The sequence below is a fragment of the Lampetra fluviatilis genome, chromosome 4 (genome assembly GCF_964198595.1).
Source record: "Lampetra fluviatilis chromosome 4, kcLamFluv1.1, whole genome shotgun sequence".
Classification (NCBI taxonomy): Eukaryota; Metazoa; Chordata; class Hyperoartia; order Petromyzontiformes; family Petromyzontidae; genus Lampetra; species Lampetra fluviatilis.
The window spans coordinates 28,760,699-28,781,588 of NC_136278.1; the positions used below are offsets into that span (position 1 = coordinate 28,760,699).

The 20,890-nt window shown below is 49.1% G+C and overlaps 1 protein-coding gene across 2 annotated transcripts in view; it reads right to left on the reverse strand.

The window, feature by feature from the left end:
• LOC144931726 (uncharacterized) overlaps positions 1-8,173 on the reverse strand; it is a 63,572-nt gene extending 55,399 nt beyond the window's left edge. For both annotated transcript variants that reach the window (XM_078855946.1, XM_078855945.1), the window contains exons 1-2: positions 7,527-8,173; positions 681-880 (exon numbers count right to left, since the gene is read on the reverse strand). In XM_078855946.1, the coding sequence (XP_078712072.1) occupies positions 681-880; positions 7,527-7,733 (407 nt within the window). In that variant the 5' untranslated portion in view covers positions 7,734-8,173. The remainder of the gene's footprint in view (positions 1-680; positions 881-7,526) is intronic.
• Between the last annotated feature and the right edge of the window lie 12,717 nt (positions 8,174-20,890).

The window sequence follows — 20,890 nt, forward strand, 5'->3', positions numbered from 1 at the left end:
ACACCGCACGACGCAAATGACTCTGATACCGCACAAAGCAATACAACACATTCAACGTGCCCGAGCGGGGGGGGGGGGGTCTTGCCATCACTAGAACTAGCAGCTGACATAACGTGACGAACCAAGCATTTAACCCACACCGCGGTAGCAGGGGGGGGGAGGGGTGGCACAAACCATTTTGACCGACACGCGAAACGTTTGCGTGCGCGGCGTAACATTTCAATCCCCCCGTTTCGCTTTAACAAAAAAAAACGCACGTGCCGCGCACCAGCACAAGCTCTCTATTATTTGTTTCTTTCGGTTAAGTCACGTCTAAAGATAAAATAATAAATTAAATTAAATAATAGAATACGACGTTTCGATTGCAACACAAGCAATCATCAGGTATAATGAAATAGCGACATAAAATCTAACCAGAAAACTATAGACAGACATATTAGCAGACAGATATCACCAAGATACATAGCGAGAGCAACACAGGTAACAGAGAGAGGTGATCGTCTCTGTGGGGTGGCCTTAAATAGACAGAGGGGGGGGGGCGGAGGCAGAGAGAGGGAGGAGGGTTAGAGAAAAAATTAGCATATCAATGAGTGGTCAACAGACGTGGTGCTGCGAATGCGATGGCACGGCAAGCAAACCTGAAAATCAGGAGAAGGACACACTAAAATTAAGCTCTCTACCTGGACTTGGGGACATCAATGCTGGAGGACACGGCTCTCCCCCATCCGTCCGCTCCCAGGCTTGGCTTCGTGGGCGGCTGGCCGTCGGCGATCGGTTCGGCGTCGTCCACGCCGCTTGCGTCGTCGGCCGGCTCCTTGCCACGAGGGCTCTCCCTCGTCTCCATGAGCTCGGGCGAATCGAAGCCGTTCAGCAGGGAGATCTGGACGGGGCACGACAACAGCTCGGTTTACTCGCACGCCGGGGGAGTGCATCCGCGCAAATGGCCATGCGATTTTTGCCGGCGCTAAAAAGAATATAATACACGAGCAGCAAACGACGCATCTCAGACAACCTTGTGCAGTTCAGAAATTGTTGTTTCTGTGCAACGGCTTACGAACGCCGCAGAGGAGGCTGCTGCGTTTCCCAATTTCGTCAGGGATGGGACGACCAACAGACTTCAACTTAATCAAAAAAAGTATTGTTTTGTGTCGAGGCAATACTGTGGGCATCGCAATGCAAATTTATAGATCGAGTGCAATTTACACATGGCACTCTGTCTGAAGAGATGAGCGGCAATGGCCGCGTTGAAAAATCAGGTCTGCGTCACAGCCCTGCAGAGTCGAATGTGCTCCGACGTAGAGTCGTGAGGGTTAAGCAAAGTGAACAACTGTTACACGATGCTTTATAGTGTGGAAAAACAAACCCGAGCCTCCGAGACTTAAAAATAAAATCTGCTGCCACTTGGCAATACTGCTATACATTTACATGTGATGCGCCACTTCGTGGAGCTATCATTTGTCGCCAGGTCGCTTCTGCAAAAGAGCTATATAGCCGAGTGGGCCTTACCTGGTAAAATCGAAATTGTTTAGTTTAAATATTGTTTTTAATACACGTCTTAAACCGCCCAATTGCACAAACCTTGCCAAAATAATTTACGCCAAACGATGGAGGTTATCCTATCTACGTACAGTTGGCACCTCCGATTAGCACGGTTCGCTACGTAAAATGCGAAAGAAGTTCAACATACTGTGCCCCCGCGTGATTCTCGAAGTGACGCTTCACATAAAGACGACCCTCGCCAGCGCCTGGATCAGCGGGTGCGAAACATAAAAAAAAGGATAACGTTTGCGAAGCCAGAGACAGATATGGGCGGTGGTGGTGCCCACACAACTGGTAATCGTGTTGCAAGTCGGTAATGCACACAACGTGTTGACAAAAAAAATTATGTTATGATTGTGTCGGTGCGACACAAACAGGGCACAAATGGCAGCAAGGAGAATGACATCATTTCCGATGCACCGAAAATTACGTACAGCAATATTTCAAGCAGTGTAAGTTTTGACAATTCAATATACATGCGTGTACTATATATTGGGGGGGGGGGGGTGGTAATAACGTGATTTGGCCACCCCTCAATCACTTGTTTAAACTAAAATAGACTATTATTCAAACTTTTTTTACTTTACCAGGTAAGGCCCAATTAGCTATGTAGCTCTTTTTCAGAAGCGACCTGGTGATACATGACAGCTCAATGAAGCGGCTTATCACGTGGAAATGTCTCGCAGCCAAATACTGTAAACGCATATACAGGCGTCAGGGTCGGAATCGAATCCACGACCTCCTGCATACCCGGCGTGGTAGTTAACATTTCACGACTCAATGACTTGTTGCGATTGGCCACGATTCTACTCAAAAATAGTTGCGAACCCATTGCACACATCGTAGGAACTGCAACATGCCCAATGCCATGCATGCCAATTCAACACATGCATCATGAACTTCACAACTGTCTTATTGATGCATTGTTACACCCCTGTGATGTTACATATACACGGCATAAGGGTGTCAATGTGAGTGTAGTACGTGTATTGCGATTGAAATGTCACGTTTAAATATAAACATGGAACAAAGGAAGCTTCACAAACTTTACCATTATTACACTTGGCGCACTCACGGTGAAAGAAATGCCAAGGAGTATAGCAGTACACCCCCTCCCACGCCTCCCACCAGCAAAATAATTAAAAGTCACGATTCTATTCGGGAATTCTCATTTTGACCATCTCTTTTGAGTCGTTTCCAAGTTTTGTGTATAATTTTTTACGGTGTTATTTGCCCTGCTGGGCCAAATGTAACGCGACTAAATAATGTGCGTTTACGTTAAACAAATCGATTCTCATGTGCGGGAATATATGCATGCATCAGCGGCCTTAAACATCTATTTAAAAAAATCGACTAACCAATTCACCATCGCACACCTAACCCTCAAATACCGAACGGTGTTTTTGTGTTGACAGAAGTGCAATGGCAATTCCACAATCCTATGATTGGGGGGGGAGGGGGATGGGCCAACAACTAATCTGAATTTCAACAATCCAGCGATCATAAGGCCAGCAATTTGCAACCAAGTCTTTGTCCCCAGTCAACCTGCTCTCAGTAGGATGTTACATTCTCTTCTGATGTCTTCATAATTTGGAGCTCCATATCCCAGCCATCCACACTGTTGACTCGAGTCTAGACGCAAGACCATGTTTTCCTCTGTCTCTGTCACAGGCTGCCTCTATAAAATACGCCCACTGTATCTGTACAGTGGTTCCGTTCACATACTATACGGATCTAAATGCATTATAAGTGGCTTCTGGAAGTAGAAACATTACTTCCCCGAGCCCATCCAATCACCATGTGACGCTTCCTCGTGCTGCGTTCCATTTTCTCATCTAGCGGCTGGCATCGCTTGGCGGTGTGCCCACTTTAAAACATGCGGAATTGCACAATCGCGCTGCCTTCACTTGCAGCAATGGCAATGTTTTGGTGAATGTTAATCAATGGGTTTAGACCAGGGGTCTGCAACCTGCGGCTTTTCGAGGACTACACTGCGGCTCTTTAATGGTAGCTTCGTGACGTTATTTGTTCAGGACCACCCGTCTTGTATTCACATGCATTGGTGGCTCTTGAAATAGTTTTTTTTATCTAATTAGAAAAAAATACAACTTTGTTGTTGTTGTTGTTTTGGTTGCCGACCCCTGGTTTAGACGAACCCTGTTGATTAAAAAAAAAACTTCACCCCGTGCGTCTTTGAGTTGCCTTCGAAAATAAATGAGTGAACATCATAAGCAATGGCCATTCTTCAGAGCATGGTGTGACCCACTTACAGTTGGACATTGCACTCTACAGTGGGTGCCGTATAGTAAGTACACTTCAAAACAGTTTTAAACTGATGTTGGCAAAATCCTCTGTACGCAAAATTTTACGGTTTTTTTGGTATTGATTTTATAAAACTGTGTACATGATAGCTTTCTTCAAAGGTTAAGACATTCATGTATATGTAGTGTGATCTCCAACATCTATGCACCCATATAATTATGACTGCTTCTCACAAGGGTCAGAAACTCGGTGGCAATGTGACCGTAAACATGTCGGCATCCAAACCGATTTCTTTGAGAAGCAATTAAAACAGACGTCAAATTCTAACGCTTTACCCCCATCATACATAGGTGAACACATGTTTGTATTGCCTCGTGTACATATGTATTGCACCTGGACAAGCGAAAGTTGACGACGCGTTTTACCGTTATCTGGCAGTGCAAGTGACGAACGTGGAGATTAGTTTATTGCTTGTGTGTCATTGCCAAAGACATCTGCCAAATATATGCCTTGCTTTCTTTTATTTCATGTTTAACCCGCTCACTTCTTAAGCCCTAATTATCATCTTCGCAAAGTTTGCTTACAAGGGCGAATTTAAATATTGTCATCATGACTATTAAATGTCTCGTGTGTGAGATTCCTCCGGTGTGGTATCAACCATGTGCTGTGCAAATATCACGTTGCAATGGAGCTCTTAAAAAGGAGATATTCCTGATCTACGCAGATATCTTATCTCCAATTGACAGGTAGAAATATAAATGTAGATGCTTAAAATAAAAATGTCCCTTCTCCACTGTGGTTTGATAGGTGTCATCATCCTTTGTCAAGGCTCCCTCCTCCTCTAACCCAGCTTAAATATACGCTGCCAAGCTTGGTGGTGTTCATTCAGACGCTGTCTTTCCGACAGCCCTGTTCTTCACCTGAGGACGGCTGCTTGCGTTGTGGCCAAAACGTCGTGAGAATTGTATTTTATTATGTTTTTATTATTTTTTTTATTTCCCTTCTACGTGACTTTACCGAAAGAACCAAGAGAACATGTACGTATTTGTTTTGAACTTCTTTTGCACCATAACGTAGCCAACCAATGCTCATCGGAGGTGCTGGGCCATGATCAAGCCACTGCTGGATGAAGGCCTCCTTCAAACCATCACCAGTTCCTGCACATGAACCGATCCCTAGCTCCATCTCTCCACAGTGAACGAACTCTCAGGCACGTTCTCTCAATACGGGTCCTGGAGTCACTTGCAACAAACACCTCAAGTAATATCTCACCGTCTTGCACGAGTGTACACTGGTCTGCGTAGCAACGCAAAAACACAAGTGAACTTTCACGCAGTTTCACTTGGCTTGTGGTGCACGCCTGCGTTCCAGACAAATTTTGGCAGCAAGGAATAGTGAGATCATTTCGCGATTTGCGAAATCCAAAAACCAACTGGGCTGGCGACATGTCCAAGAGGTAGCATGTGGAGCAACTGAGCTGGAGAACTCACCCACCACCCGTGTGTAACTTTGAATGTTTGCCCCGAGTATGTGGCTAAATACAGAAATTAGAAGAAAAAAAACTGGGTGGACAGACACAATGGTAAAATATATGGAAAAGGATTTGAGATTGCAGAAAGCGGTAATTGCTGGCCAAGAATAACTATAGCAGAGATTAATTCGGTCCCATCATCGTGAATGAGCTGACAAGGTCATGTGTGGTTGGTTCTCTACAGGCAATTGAGTTACCTTCCCACATGCACTAAATTGGCCAAACATTCCGATGGAGCAGGACCCTCCTGAAATAAGTCTTGAGACTCGGTGAGGCTTTTACCGGAAAAAAATACACCATGAGTAAATAATTGGCATCAATCACATAGCATACATACCATATACCATCCTTATAAATGTAAATTCTTAAGACGTTTTAGACGTGCTCGGAGGCTGACATTTGGCACATAGCAAAGCCTACGCTCACAAAAATGGGTAGACCGAAATTTTCGAGCTTTCGCGACCAATATTACCCATAACCCAAAAAAACCTCCACGATCCAAATTTTCAAATTTGCATCCTAGGTAGGGTCATCCTAAAGAAACGCAACTTAACTCTAGTGCCAAGTACAAATTACACGATCTTCGTCATCAGCCAACCAAACATTTCGCCTCCCGTGGAGTGTGTCGCCACACAGCCGATAGAAAGCACTTAAGGGTCACAAAAAATAAAAGCTCATAACAGCCTACGTGTTGTAACAACGCAGGTGGGCACGTGTGTGCCATAGCACACACGCACGTAAATGCTAACACAGGCAAAGGTCTAGGAGGCTGGCCTCTTGGCAAACAAGAGTTGGGAAATAAATAACTGCTTAATGGTATGAGCTTCGGAACCTCGACAATAACTACATCTCAACAACCAACACGCCACACTTCCAACAACACAGTCCTTGGCTAATCTCCTAACCCAGTTTTACACGTGTCCCTCCCCCTTCCCCATATTATGGTTTGCAAATGCTTTGGTTTGTTATGTTTTGCAAATGCGGCACTACTCAAACCAATGGCTCCTCCACTACAAAACAACAAACACCCAACGGAATTCCAAACCGAGATGAAGCACGGGGCACACCCGTACGAGAGAAACATAACTCGATTCAGAAGCGTCAATCTGACCGGTGGAAAAGGAAAGGAAGCGAATATTGGGAACCGGGCACGTCATGGCCGGAAGGGCTCTTGATGGTTGATGGCCGGTGGCGAAGTATAATGACGGTAGAGACGACAGCCAAGGGAAGGAGGCACCTAACGCGTCCGATGGAATCTGCTCGGGTGCAGGTGGTTGCATCGTCGCAAGATCGCGGACATTGTAGCCACTGCTCTCGCGGGATTCATCCAACGGTGGATTAAGCATGGTCGAGGATGAACAGCCCATGCTTGGCTACTCTCTCGTATTGCGATGCTCGGTCTAACATTTAGTACGGGCAACAAACTCGCCATTTGCCACCGAGCAGCGCTCGTGCCAGGCTAGGTGCACTTCGAGGCCACGTGAAAGTGTCGGCACGTACATTGCAGAGCGGCATCGCGATGTGCGTTGGACCGCCTATGCGTGCACGTCTAAATCACTTAGCTATTACCCCCACGGAACACTTAAACCAACCTGCATTACATACAATTGCATACACACACACATTTCAAAACAAACTACTGCACTCGCACCAAGATGCACGCAATATGCCATACAGTAAGTACCGTGTATAAACGCGTAATCGTTACTTAGCAATCGGGTAAACGCGGCGCATGCGTTCATGTACACCATCAACTCGCTGCCCGCACACGTTAAAGGCCTCCCCACCACGCGTGGCTCGTTTGACCATACTTCACCTCGCTGGTCAGTGCCGGTCGGTTAAGGCGGGTAAAGCCTCCTGCAACTGCGTAGGGGGAACGACACGTGGGGTGTTTGCCATACCACCCTCGCTCACAATACAAGCCACGGAAGCAACCTACAACAACAACAGCAGCAGCAGCAACAACAACAACAGCAGCGATAACTGCGCCGGTGTTCGCACACACCCCCACTAGCCAGGCTCAACGCCCGCTTAGCTTCTCGTTACACGAATTGGGGGGGGGGGGTGCTGTAGAGGTTCGTGTGGGGTGGTTTGGTTGTAACCACCGCACTCTGTGGACATGAAAAACCCCCCAGGCAGCATTCAATGCAACCAAAGACCCCCCCCCCAACCCAACCTATCCTCGTCCCCATACCTTGCGCCGGCCCGGGAAGCCGGAATCTCCGTTGCGGCAGCCGTCACCACGGCCCGGCGGCTCCCAGCCCGGATCGTCGCCTCCTCGTGACCTGACCTCGACCTTGACCCCGACGGGGCCACAGGGAGGAGGGCGGCCACCGCCGGGCGCGGCGATGCCGACTGCGCCCGGGTGAGACGGGGCCCTGCCGTGTCGTGCCGAGCTCATGGTCGTGGTGGTGGTGGTGATGATGGTGGTGGTGGTCGTGATGATGGTGGTGGTCGTGGGCGGACTAAAATTTAAAACAAATTTTGATTGCGGGCGAGGAATTTATTATCTATTTAGCTTACTTGTAGTTGGTGTTCCTATAGGTTGTTGTTGTTGTTGATCTCGTACCCTTTTGCTGGTATTTAAAAAAAAATGCTGCCCGAAGGCAAATAAAATAGATTTTATACTAAATGAGGTGGGGGGGGGCTCTTCCCCACACAACAACACCACCACCCCCCTCCTCCTCCCGCTAAAAACGAAGACTAAGAACCCGGCTTCCTTACAGTCCACTCGGCGTGCACCGCCGGTGTACACCACACACACGAACACAACTTATAAAGTCGTCGCTTGTGCCGCAGATTGATAAAAAAAAACACAACCGGCGTCACCACCACCCTCAAAACCACCACTACTACCACCCCCAAAACCACCACCCCCCCCCCCAAAACCACCACCAACTACCCCCTTCCAAAGTGTCCCTATTAGATGAGGTATCGATACGCACGCACAAGTACTTTTATCTCTCTCTCGAGTCGTCCCCGTTTAAAGTGTTCGGGTTGGGGAGGAGGGGGCCATGTTTGTTATCGCTGCCGCTAAAACTGCAAAGCCGCGTTGTTTTCATCGCGAACCCGAAGCAAACCCCCCCCACACACACACAACCTCCACCCACAACAACCACCACCATCCACAACAATCCACAACCATCAACAACCACCCACAACCATCAACAACCCACAACCATCACCACACCTTCACCGAAAATGCGGATAGCGAAACCCGGCGCGGCAATCCGCGCGGATCCGCAAAAACCCGGCGGCCTCCCACGCCGCACCGCCCCATCTCTCATCTCTCTCCCATCTCTCACCTCTCTCTCTCTCATCTCTCCCGAACACATTCCTCGTCTAAACCCGCACGAAACGTCTCACCGAGCCAGTTTACGTACCGTTCTATGCGACGACGAGAAACGTGTGGAGGTGGAATGAGGAGGTAGAGGAGGTGGAACACGTCGTTGGTGTAAGAAGTGGAAAGACGCCGCTACTGGGAAGTAGTCCAGTTCCACTTTCACGCTTCCGTCGATCCGCTCCGCGCTTTGCGCCGCGCCAAGCCGCGAGCCGGCGTTTTGCCCGCGATGTAAACACGCGGGGAGGCGTTCGGCACTCACCCTCCTCCTCCTCTCTCCCGCCACCACCACCTTTTTTGTTGTTTTGTCAAAGAACGTCTCTCCCCATTCGCCCTGGCAATGTGCCGGTGAGGGCAGCAGCAAGGCGGCTTGCCATTGGATCCCGCCTTGAGCTCGCCGGTAGTAGTGATGGTGGTCTGGGGGGGTGAGTGGGGGAGGTTTTCGTGGTGGTGGTGGTGTTGTTGTTGTATTAAAGGCCCGGCGTGTCGTGCAGAAGAGGGCGTAGTGTCCCGAACGCGCCTCGCCATTGGCCCCGCGAGTTGTTGTCACGCGAGCCAATCGCCGCATCGCGCCCTGCCACCCCCAGCCCCCACCACCACCACCCCCAACACCACCCACACGACCACCACCCCCACCACCCCCAACACCACCCACACGACCCTCACCACCACCACCCCCAACACCACCACCACCCACACGACCCCCACCACCCCCAACACCACCACCCCCACCACCACCCACACGACCCCCACAACCACCCCACCACCCCCAACACCACCAAACACCACCAAACACATCGAGCAGGACACACAGTCTTACCCCTGCCACTACACACACACATACTCTTAGGTTTTTTCGGTAAAGTCACGTAGGTAAAAATAAATAAATAAAAGAAATAATAAAGAATGGAAATAATATTAGAAATAAAAAATTAATTTCTGCTTATTTATTTATTATTATTATTTATTTTCCCCTACGTTATTTTACCGAAAAAACCTAAAAGTATGAATTCTTGCAGTCACGAAAGCTTCAAATCTAGAATACACACACACAGTCTCACCCCTGCCACTACACACACAGACTTACCCCTGCCACTACACACACACAGCCTCACCCCTACCACTACACACACACAGTCTTACCCCTGCCACTACACACACAGACTTACCCCTACCACCACACACACACAGTCTTACCCCTGCCACTACACACACACAGCCTCACCCCTACCACGACACACACACAGTCTTACCCCTGCCACTACACACACAGACTTACCCCTACCACCACACACACACAGTCTTACCCCTGCCACTACACACACACACAGCCTCACCCCTACCACTACACACACAGACTTACCCCTACCACCACACACACACAGTCTTACCCCTGCCACTACACACACACAGCCTCACCCCTACCACGACACACACACAGTCTTACCCCTGCCACTACACACACAGACTTACCCCTACCACCACACACACAGTCTTACCCCTGCCACTACACACACACAGCCTCACCCCTACCACTACACACACACAGTCTTACCCCTGCCACTACACACACAGACTTACCCCTACCACCACACACACACAGTCTTACCCCTGCCACTACACACACACAGCCTCACCCCTACCACGACACACACACACAGTCTTACCCCTGCCACTACACACACAGACTTACCCCTACCACCACACACACACAGTCTTACCCCTGCCACTACAAACACAGACTTACCCCTACCACCACACACACACAGCCTCACTCCTACCACTACACACACACAGTCTTACCCCTACCACTACACACACAGACTTACCCCTACCACCACACACACACAGTCTTATCCCTGCCACTACACACACACAGCCTCACCCCTACCACTACACACACAGACTTACCCCTACCACCACACACACACAGACTTACCCCTACCACTACACACACAGACTTACCCCTACCACTACACACACACAGACTTACCCCTACCACCACACACACACAGTCTTACCCCTACCACTACACACACACAGACTTACCCCTACCACCACACACACACAGACTTACCCCTACCACTACACACACACAGACTTACCCCTACCACTACACACACACAGACTTACCCCTACCACCACACACACACAGACTTACCCCTACCACCACACACACACAGACTTACCCCTACCACTACACACACACAGACTTACCCCTACCACTACACACACACAGACTTACCCCTACCACCACACACACACAGTCTTACCCCTACCACTACACACACACAGACTTACCCCTACCACCACACACACACAGACTTACCCCTACCACTACACACACACAGACTTACCCCTACCACTACACACACACAGACTTACCCCTACCACCACACACACACAGTCTTACCCCTACCACTACACACACACAGACTTACCCCTGCCACTACACACACAGTCTTACCCCTGCCACTACACACACACAGACTTACCCCTACCACCACACACACACAGACTTACCCCTACCACTACACACACAGACTTACCCCTACCACCACACACACACAGTCTTACCCCTGCCACTACACACACACAGCCTCACCCCTACCACTACACACACACAGTCTTACCCCTACCACTACACACACAGACTTACCCCTACCACCACACACACACAGTCTTACCCCTGCCACTACACACACACAGCCTCACCCCTGCCACTACACACACAGACTTACCCCTACCACCACACACACACAGTCTTACCCCTACCACTACTCACACACAGTCTTACCCCTACCACCACACACACACAGACTTACCCCTACCACTACACACACAGTCTTACCCCTACCACTACTCACACACAGTCTTACCCCTGCCACTACACACACAGTCTTACCCCTACCACCACACACACAGTCTTACCCCTACCACTACTCACACACAGTCTTACCCCTGCCACTACACACACAGTCTTACCCCTGCCACTACACACACAGTCTTACCCCTACCACTACTCACACACAGTCTTACCCCTGCCACTACACACACAGTCTTACCCCTACCACCACACACACACAGACTTACCCCTACCACTACACACACAGTCTTACCCCTGTCACTACACATACACAGTCTTACCCCAACCACTACACACACACAGTCTTACCCCTACCACTACACACACAGTCTTACCCCTATTCTTAGGTTTTTTCGGTAAAGTCACGTAGGTAAAACATTAAAATTAATGAAAGTAAAATAAAATAAAAATCACGACGTTTCGGAGGCAACACAAGTCTCCGTCATCAGGTGGGACCGTCACAGCCAGATTTGCTGCATCAAGTGAGGCAATGATTCAAGATGTAATCCCTTAAAAGCAAGTTGAGGGGGGAGGAGAGGGGTGGGGGGGCTCATCAGAATGTGGTAGCCAATGAATGGAACGTATCGGGAGGGAGGGGGGCGGGGCTCAAAGACGGCACGACGTGCCACGTAGAACGCATCGGGAGGGGGGGGCGGGGCCAAAAGAATGCACGACGTGGTACAAGTCGGCGGCGTGGACGTGGTTGTGCGCAAGCAACTACTGCTGCACACGCCAACGCATTGGACAGAGAGGGGGAGGGGAGGCCAAAAGAGAGTGTGGTGCAAGTGTACGTGGACATGTGTGTGTACAAGCACCTGTTGATACACATGATAGAAAAGAACGAAAATGCCCATGTTTATACCAGTGCTGGCTGAACAATGAAGAGAGTACTGTTAAACACTGGGGATGTTAACACTCGGTAAAGTACAGTAAAATAGTGCCTGTCAGATAAGATGGTCCAAAAATGTGTAATTAAGTCTTTTTTTTTTGCGTGGTTGATAACATCTTTCCAATGATTACTAAGTTTGTACCCATCATCACGGTTGAAATTATGTCTGTGTTTGTATATTTGTATGGCTTCGTGTACAAACCTTTGATGGTAGCCGGGAGGTTTGCAGAGAACCTTGGTCTCGGAAAAGACAATTTCATGAGAGCCCACCGAGTTGGAGCAATGATCGGCAACGGCCGAAGAATCAGTTCTGCCGTGTTTCAGATCTGACTTGTGCTCGCGGACACGATCAGAAACATGACGTTTCGTTGCTACATTGGATACGTTCCACTCATTGGCTACCACATTCTGATGAGCTCCCCCACCCCTCTCCTCCCCCCTCAACTTGCTTTTAAGGGATTACATCTTGAATCATTGCCTCACTTGATGCAGCAAATCTGGCTGTGACGGTCCCACCTGATGACGGAGACTCGTGTTGCCTCCGAAACGTCGTGATTTTTATTTTATTTTACTTTCATTAATTTTAATGTTTTACCTACGTGACTTTACCGAAAAAACCTAAGAATATGAATCCTTGCAGTCACGAAAGCTTCAAATCTAGTCTTACCCCTACCACTACACACACAGTCTTACCCCTACCACTACACACACAAACACAGTCTTACCCCTACCACCACACACACACAGTCTTACCCCTACCACCACACACACACAGTCTTACCCCTACCACTACACAGTCTTACCCCTACCACTACACACACAAACACAGTCTTACCCCTACCACCACACACACACAGTCTTACCCCTACCACTACACACAGTCTTACCCCTACCACTACACACACAAACACAGTCTTACCCCTACCACCACACACACAGTCTTACCCCTACCACTACACACAGTCTTACCCCTACCACTACACACACACAGTCTTATCCCTACCACTACACACACATAGACTCACCCCTACCACTACATACACACAGACTTACCCCTACCACTACACACACACAGTCTCACCCCTGCCACAATGTACACACACGCATAGGTCGGGCCACAATCACTTTACCACCATAACACACAATTGCAACAGCGTGCATCCAGCCGTCACCACCGCGCGCTATCCAACCACAAGCCAACACTCCCACTTTCTACCACTACACACACACATACCCCCACCCCAAATCCCTATCACAGTCGCTCACCCAGCTTGCCTTTGCCTTGAAATTCTTATGCAAGTGCAACAGCGTGCATCCACTGTCTTTTCTTGGATTTTCTGTTTGCACTTAGTCACATATTCACTTTAAGATGTTTTTGTTCATGTTTTTGTTTTTTGTTTGTTGCGGTTGCACCCGATTCAAGAGCCGAATGGCTCACAGGGCTCTACCTAATAAATGAACGTGAACTTGAACGTGATACAGGACAGTACAGCACACGAGTGCAAGAATAGCGTGTGTCCACCCACCACCCACCCACCACCACCCACCATCCACCCACCCACCCACCACCACCACCCGCCCACCACCACCACCCACCCACCCACCACCACCACCAACCACCCACCCACCACCACCCACCCACCCACCACCACCACCGAAACCCACCCACCACCACCACCACCACCGAAACCCACTCACCACCACCCACCCACCACCATCCACCCACCCACCCACCACCACCACCCACCACCACCACCTACCACCACCCACCCACCACTACCCACCAATGGCGTAGCTATCGAGTGTGCAGGCGGTGCAACTGCTGCATTTGGAGCCCATGGGCCGGATAGGCTCAGACACGGGGGGTAATTGTGGGACGGGGTTGGCGGAACGGGGTGGACTTTCCGCCACCCACGCTGCGCTACTGCACCGACTCGCCACAATCCATCCAAAAATCCCAGCTTCATATTAATTTACAAAGACCCCCCCCCCTCCGTATAGCCCCCAACACGCAAGTGCAGAACGCATGAACCCACACCGCCAAAACCGTAACACCCCAGGCCCCACTTGACGGCAGCCGATGTGCTCATCCCCGACGCGTAACAACACAGCGGTAGACCCTAGATCAGGAGGAGTTGTTGAGCAGAGTTCGTAGTTGGGTGACCACAAGAGGTGGCATGCCAGACGTTGTAGGCGTGAAGCTGTGAAGAGGCCAGGGGATGAGACTATTTATAAAACAATAATTTTCCCAGGTAAGGCCCACTCAGCTATATATATAGCTCTTTTCCAGAAGCGAACTGGCCAACAAATGGTAGCTAATCCTAGTGGCATATCAACGTGAAACTTTCATAGCAACCAATCACTCTAAACGCATGTTGATTCTAAATGTGGAGGGGGACAAAAAACACGAGGACCTGGAAAAAAATCCACGTGCAAACTCCAAATATAGACAGCAGGCGTTAGAGTCGTGATCGAACCCACGACCTCCTTGTATACCAGGCGAGGTAGTGGTGCCCACAGGAGATTGCACGCCAGTCGTTGTTGGGTGTGGATCTGCGAGGCGGCCAGGTGATGCCAAAACAGCGATGTATACTGGTAGGAACCTCCTGGTTCACCAGCCCAGAAGGGGATTATTGTGTCCGTCCGTCGTGCAGGGAGGGGCGGGCTGGGTGGGGAGGGTGGGGCTGGGTGGGGGGTGGGAGGGGTGGGGCTGGGTGGGGAGGGGCTGGTCACCCCGTGGTACCCTTATAAAACTCAACGTTTAACCTACTCACGCCGGCTTGTGCCCGCCCTCACAGTCTGGCATATTTGCGGAATACACCACGCCGCCGTTGACCCTGGCCATTGACCGAGCAACCCAACGTTTCTACCAGCTCCCTCCGCAGGAATGTGTTATCTAGTCTACCCGTGCGGTGCTGAGTCGTTCTACAAAACCCTCGTGTGCCTGGTGGGGTTTTCTCCAGGTTTTCCACCGACGCTAAGCCAAACAACGCTCATCGATGCAGAAGTCTCGAGGCTTTGTCGCGCATACAATTGCCACTGTGAAAATAATTTGGACAAATCATCGGACGCCATATAATACCAAACAGCGTGCAGCTATGATCGTATTGCTACAGTAACAACGACGCATTGCAGGCACTTGATCATGCTGCACGCGAATAACCAATCCACCAAGTCACTTCCCATGTACACATTGCGCAACTAACTCAATTGAACAGTCTCCAAAAACTCATCGTTTAATTCACATCAATTACAGCCCTCCCTCTGTGAATACACTGCTGATGAAGCCCCCCCCCCCCCCGTGACCATACTTCCCCACTCTGGTGAGTGTGGGTCTGTGAAGAGCGATTGGACCGGTTCATGTAAAACTCGCCCTGCTGATGTTAGCCGTGGCCTAGAATCGATCTAAGACGGCCAGATTCATAGTGCAATGCACACCAAGTCCGGTAATTATAATACACGAGTACTGTATCTGCAAAGAAGAATAGGTATTCAACTGCAAACGCAACAGGAATCGCAGCATGCCTTGCATGCCAAGGTGACATCACTATTCTTTGCACACAAAATCAGCAACGCGGCCCACCACGCGTTGGAAGCCATCAACTCGAAAGTGAACTTTTATTTTAAATTTCGATTTCCCTCTTTGGGTCCAGTGAAAGTGTTTTAACGAAACGCGTACGAGCCCATAGACAAAGATGCCCCCGTACAGCCTGCACAGACTGTTGGGGCAAGTGCTGTGAGCGAGCACCTATGAAGACCGTAAGGGGGTGGGTTGGCCAGCCGCCTTTGTCTCCCGAGTGGCGATGTTTTTACGCACCGCACCAGGTACTCGTTTGAGGCTGAGTCGACCTAGGGGAGGTCCAGGACCGGTTCAGATCATCGTCACTGGTGTCGACCGTGAGCGGGAATCGAACCCGGGTCGCCGGGTTCATAGCGCAGTGCATCACTGACCACTGCGACACTGCTCCCCAAAGACAAAGATCCCCCGTATAGCCTTAACCGACTGTAGGGGCAGGTGCTGTTAGCGGGCACCTATGAAGGCCGGCACGGCACACGAGGGGGTGGGTGGCCAACACCACACCCGGCCGCATTTGTCTCCCCAGTGGTGATATTTACACAACAGGTATTCATTTGAGGCTGAGTCGACCTAGGGGAGGCCCAGAACCGGTTCATATAATCGTCACTGGTGTCGGCCGTGAGCGGGAATCGAACATGGGTCGCCAGAGGTTCGCAGCGCAGCGCTACCTGCTACACTACCTGCCCATAGGCACACGCGCGCACGCATTGCACACACCCCCAGCATGATCACATCCCCAGCACATCAACATGAAACTTTACACAGCAGCCTACCCCCCCCGCCCGCCTCCTCTGCTGTGACAAGAGCGCACACCCCAACCCCAGAAGTGTGACGGCATGAGAGTTATGTGCGTGTGCGCACGCGTTTGGCACGTGGTCGACGTGCGCTTTGGCATGAGTCATTAGAATCTCAGTGGGTAGCAAACGGATGGGGGTGTTTTTGTGTACGTGCACGTGTGTGTGGGCGCTTGCGGGCCAACACCAGTGACGATTGTCTGAACCTGTCCCGGTGTAACAGGCCGTAGTATACCCCCAGGCCGTCGTATACCCGGGGTTAAAACGGTCTAGGCTCGATTATACCCGGGTATATTATGGCATCGGCCAATTTATACTCTGGGGTATATTATGGCCGAGGTCAAATTATACCCCTCTAGGCCAAATCATACCCCCATGATAGTAATAGTGTTGAGCGATATACACATGAATTACTAAATTTTTCCAACATTTTATTTAAAACTGTAAACACATAGACTTTGATTGCTTCAAACAGAATTTGTTGTATAATAACCTTAACCCTATCCCTAACCTTAAGCCTATCCCTAACCCTAACCTTAACCCTATCCCTAACCCTATCCCTAACCCTAAAAATGCTTCAATTGATCAAATTGAGATTCTTACTTCCATTTATACGCTTTTTAGATATCGATTGAAGTTCGTTTGAACTTTTACATGGGGCATCTTCTGGCCTGGAGGAGTATGGTCTGGCCCAGTCTAGTTTAAACCCCCGGGTGTAGTTTAGCCTAGGACACTTTATCCCCCCCGGTTATACTCTGGCCTGGGCCAAACTATACCCGGGTTTAATCGGGGCCGGGGTTATTTTAGCCTGTTACACCGGGTCTCCCGTAGTTTCGACTGAGCACCAACTGAGTACACCGGTGCGGTGCATGAACATCGCCACTGGGGAGACAAAGGCGGCTGGGCGTGGTGGCCAACCCATCCCCCCTCGTGCGTCGGACCGTGCAAGGCCTTCAAACAGCACTTACCCCAACAGTATGTTTAAAGGCTACATGGGGAACCTTTGATGTGGTCGTGTGGGATAGAATGAGGCTGCAATCCGCGTTGCTCGCACTGTTGAACAAATCGTCAAAGTGGCGAGTGACGGCATCAATTTGTTCATTCAAATCAGGTGACCGAATCATCCGCCGTGCGCCCCATCTCGGCAGGCTTAACGCGAGCTTCAGCAATAGAGAGTGCTTGGATGGGCAACCGTGATGTACATAGATTAACTTTGCGCAAGAGCGCAGAAGCGTGGTCACCACATCTACGCCTCTATGTAAGGAACGAAACAGGTGGACTTCTCCACAAATCTGGCTGTCGCCTGATGAAGCTGGTTGTAATTACTGGCGAATCGTCGTACTCGGATTGTAAATGTTGTGGCTCGGCTCTCCAACACACCGGTGGTGCTGTACTAGTGACGAATTGGCCACGTTCTGTTTACGTGACAACCCTTACGATTTGGCTGTGTTGGGTGGTGGCGGGTTTCAACGAAACATTTTTATATTTACGCGATCTAACACCCCCCCCCCCCCTCAAAAAAAAAAAACTTATGGATGATATTGGTCGCGAAAGCCAACGTGTTAAACAAAAAAACGTGTTAAACAAAAAAAGTGTTAATTAAAAAAGAAAATGTGTTAAACCAAAAATAAAGTGTTAAACAAAGAAAAACGTGTTAAACAAAAAAAAACAGGTGTTATAGGCTGCGGCGCTCCTTGGTGGGCAGCAGAGGGCAGGGCAGCGCAGAAGAAGAAAAACAACCGGCTGTTGTCCCACACTTGTGAGTTTTCTTTGGTCTGTGCGTGCCGCATTCACAAACACGCATTGGCCAAGCGTGGATGACTGTAGTGCAGTAACATAACCTCGTGCGGTTTGCAAAACAAGTATATGTGGTTAAAGCAGAAATGATTCCTTGAAAAGGTTTCAGTTTGGTGTTTTAACATCTTAACACCTGTTTTGTTGGCAGAAAGGGGAAAACAACCCTATTATCAAGTGGCGTCTCGTGTGGAAATGTAAAGCAGCCAAATACTCCAAAATGCGCGTTGATTATAAATGTGGAGGGAAAAATTGGTCCACGCGGCCATGGGGAGAGAGACACGCAAACTCCAAATACACAGTAGGCGTCGTGAGGTTCGGTTACGAACCCACGACCTCCTGTATACCAGGCGAGGTAGTTAACATCTCGTCACCGAGGCGCGCCCATCAACTGTCATGTGCCTATTTATTCTGCTGGGTGGAAAGAGCGGGGGGTGGGGGGCATCATGCATAGGGCTGAACGATTTGGGGAAAATATCTAATTGCGATTTTTCTAACAGATTGCGATTAGCGATTAAATTTGTTAAAGTCAAGCTCCAGTTCAATATTCACTGCGTAATAGCTTTGAAACGTGATGGAGCATTACCACATGATACCATCAAAATATGAACTGCTCTATATATTCTCATGCAAGGATGATAACTTAAAAGATATGAATTGCTTCCAACATGTATTTAATCAAATGTTTTAATTGAAATAGAACAACCAAACATAGAGCAACTGTTAAGTTAAATAAAGTTATAATAATAAAAAATAAAACAATTCCAATATGAAAGTAATAGGACTTATCAAATCGCAAAAAATCGCAGCCTTTGCGATTCGCTAATCGCATTGTTTAAAAAATTGCGATTTCGATTTGAAATCGATTAATCGTTCAGCCGTCATCATTGCAAGTCCAGTAGTGCTATAACCATTGCACCACGGCAGCATTCCCACTGGGAGCAGTAAGAGGTCACTCATTCCCATTCTAATTGCCTCGCTGGGGCACGCAGAGTTCAAGCTGCGGGCGCCCTTCCGACTTAACCCCTGCGGCACCGAGACCCGTTTGTTATTGGGGCATTGCGCAATCAATGTTGTTGTTGTTCTTGTTATTTGCGTTCCTTGAGTGGAGGCTAATTTGTTTTCAGGAGCCGATTCATTCAGAGATGTTTATACATTCGAAAGTAATGGCTGGCAACAACATGCAAGGCTCTTCTTGAGTACGAAAGAAAAAAAAGCTAAATTGTTTCGATGCGTAATTTTTTTGCCCATTACGTAATGTAATCTTTAAGCTCTCATTGCCTCGTGTATCTAACAGTTATTTTACGAATTTTAAATGGAATGTCAATCCATTGCTGGATGACAGCTACCCCGCGCGCTGTGTTGGTTATGGGGTGCGGATTTTGACTATACTTCACCACGCCGGTCGGTACGGGTTAGTGTTGACCAGGACCGGTTCAGATATCAATCGCCAGCAATGTTAACCTTGGCCCGGAATGGGACCCGCCCCACCCAACGTGCATTGCTTAAACGGTAAAGGCGCAACACTGCAATTGTTTGCTCATGCCACTGCCGACGGAAGGAAGAATTTCCCTCTACCCCGCTGGAGGGAGTTACCCACACTTTACTGTACCGTGTACTGCTGGGTGGAGGGGTGTGGGGAGATTTGTGTGTGTGTGTGTTTTTTTTATAAGCGCCCTCGTTTGTTTCAACTGCTGGGCCAGGAGATCGAATCGCCCACCGGGAGATCCGCATTGAGGCCACTGTGTGAACCATTAACAACGCCGGCAGCATGCGAATGAGATGATTACTTTCGTGGCGTGTTTTGTAAAATATCGTTCTATCTTTCGATTTAAAGCTTTCGTGACTGCAGGGATTCATCTTCTTGGTTCTTTCGGTAAAGTCACGTAGAAGGGAAATAATTAAATAATAATAAAACAACATAATAAAATAATTATCACGACGTTTCGGCCACAACGCAAGCAGCCGTCCTCAGGTGAAGAACAGGTCTGTCGGAAAGACAGGTCTGTCGCAAAGACAGACCTGTTCTTCACTTGAGGACGGCTGCTTGCGTTGTCTGTAAAATATATATGAAATCATAAAGATAATATATACGTACTGTGTGGCTATTTCCCCATCATTACAATAGTGCTTTGCATGTTTAATGGTTGTACCCATTTACACTGGTTGTGGACAGAGGCGAGCAGCTCAAAAACAAACAAACAAACAAAACGTGCCCATTATTTTTGAGATGCCGGGCCAGGAGATCGCACCAAGAGCACCTCCGTCAGGATTTGAAGTCCAGTGCGCTCACAATTA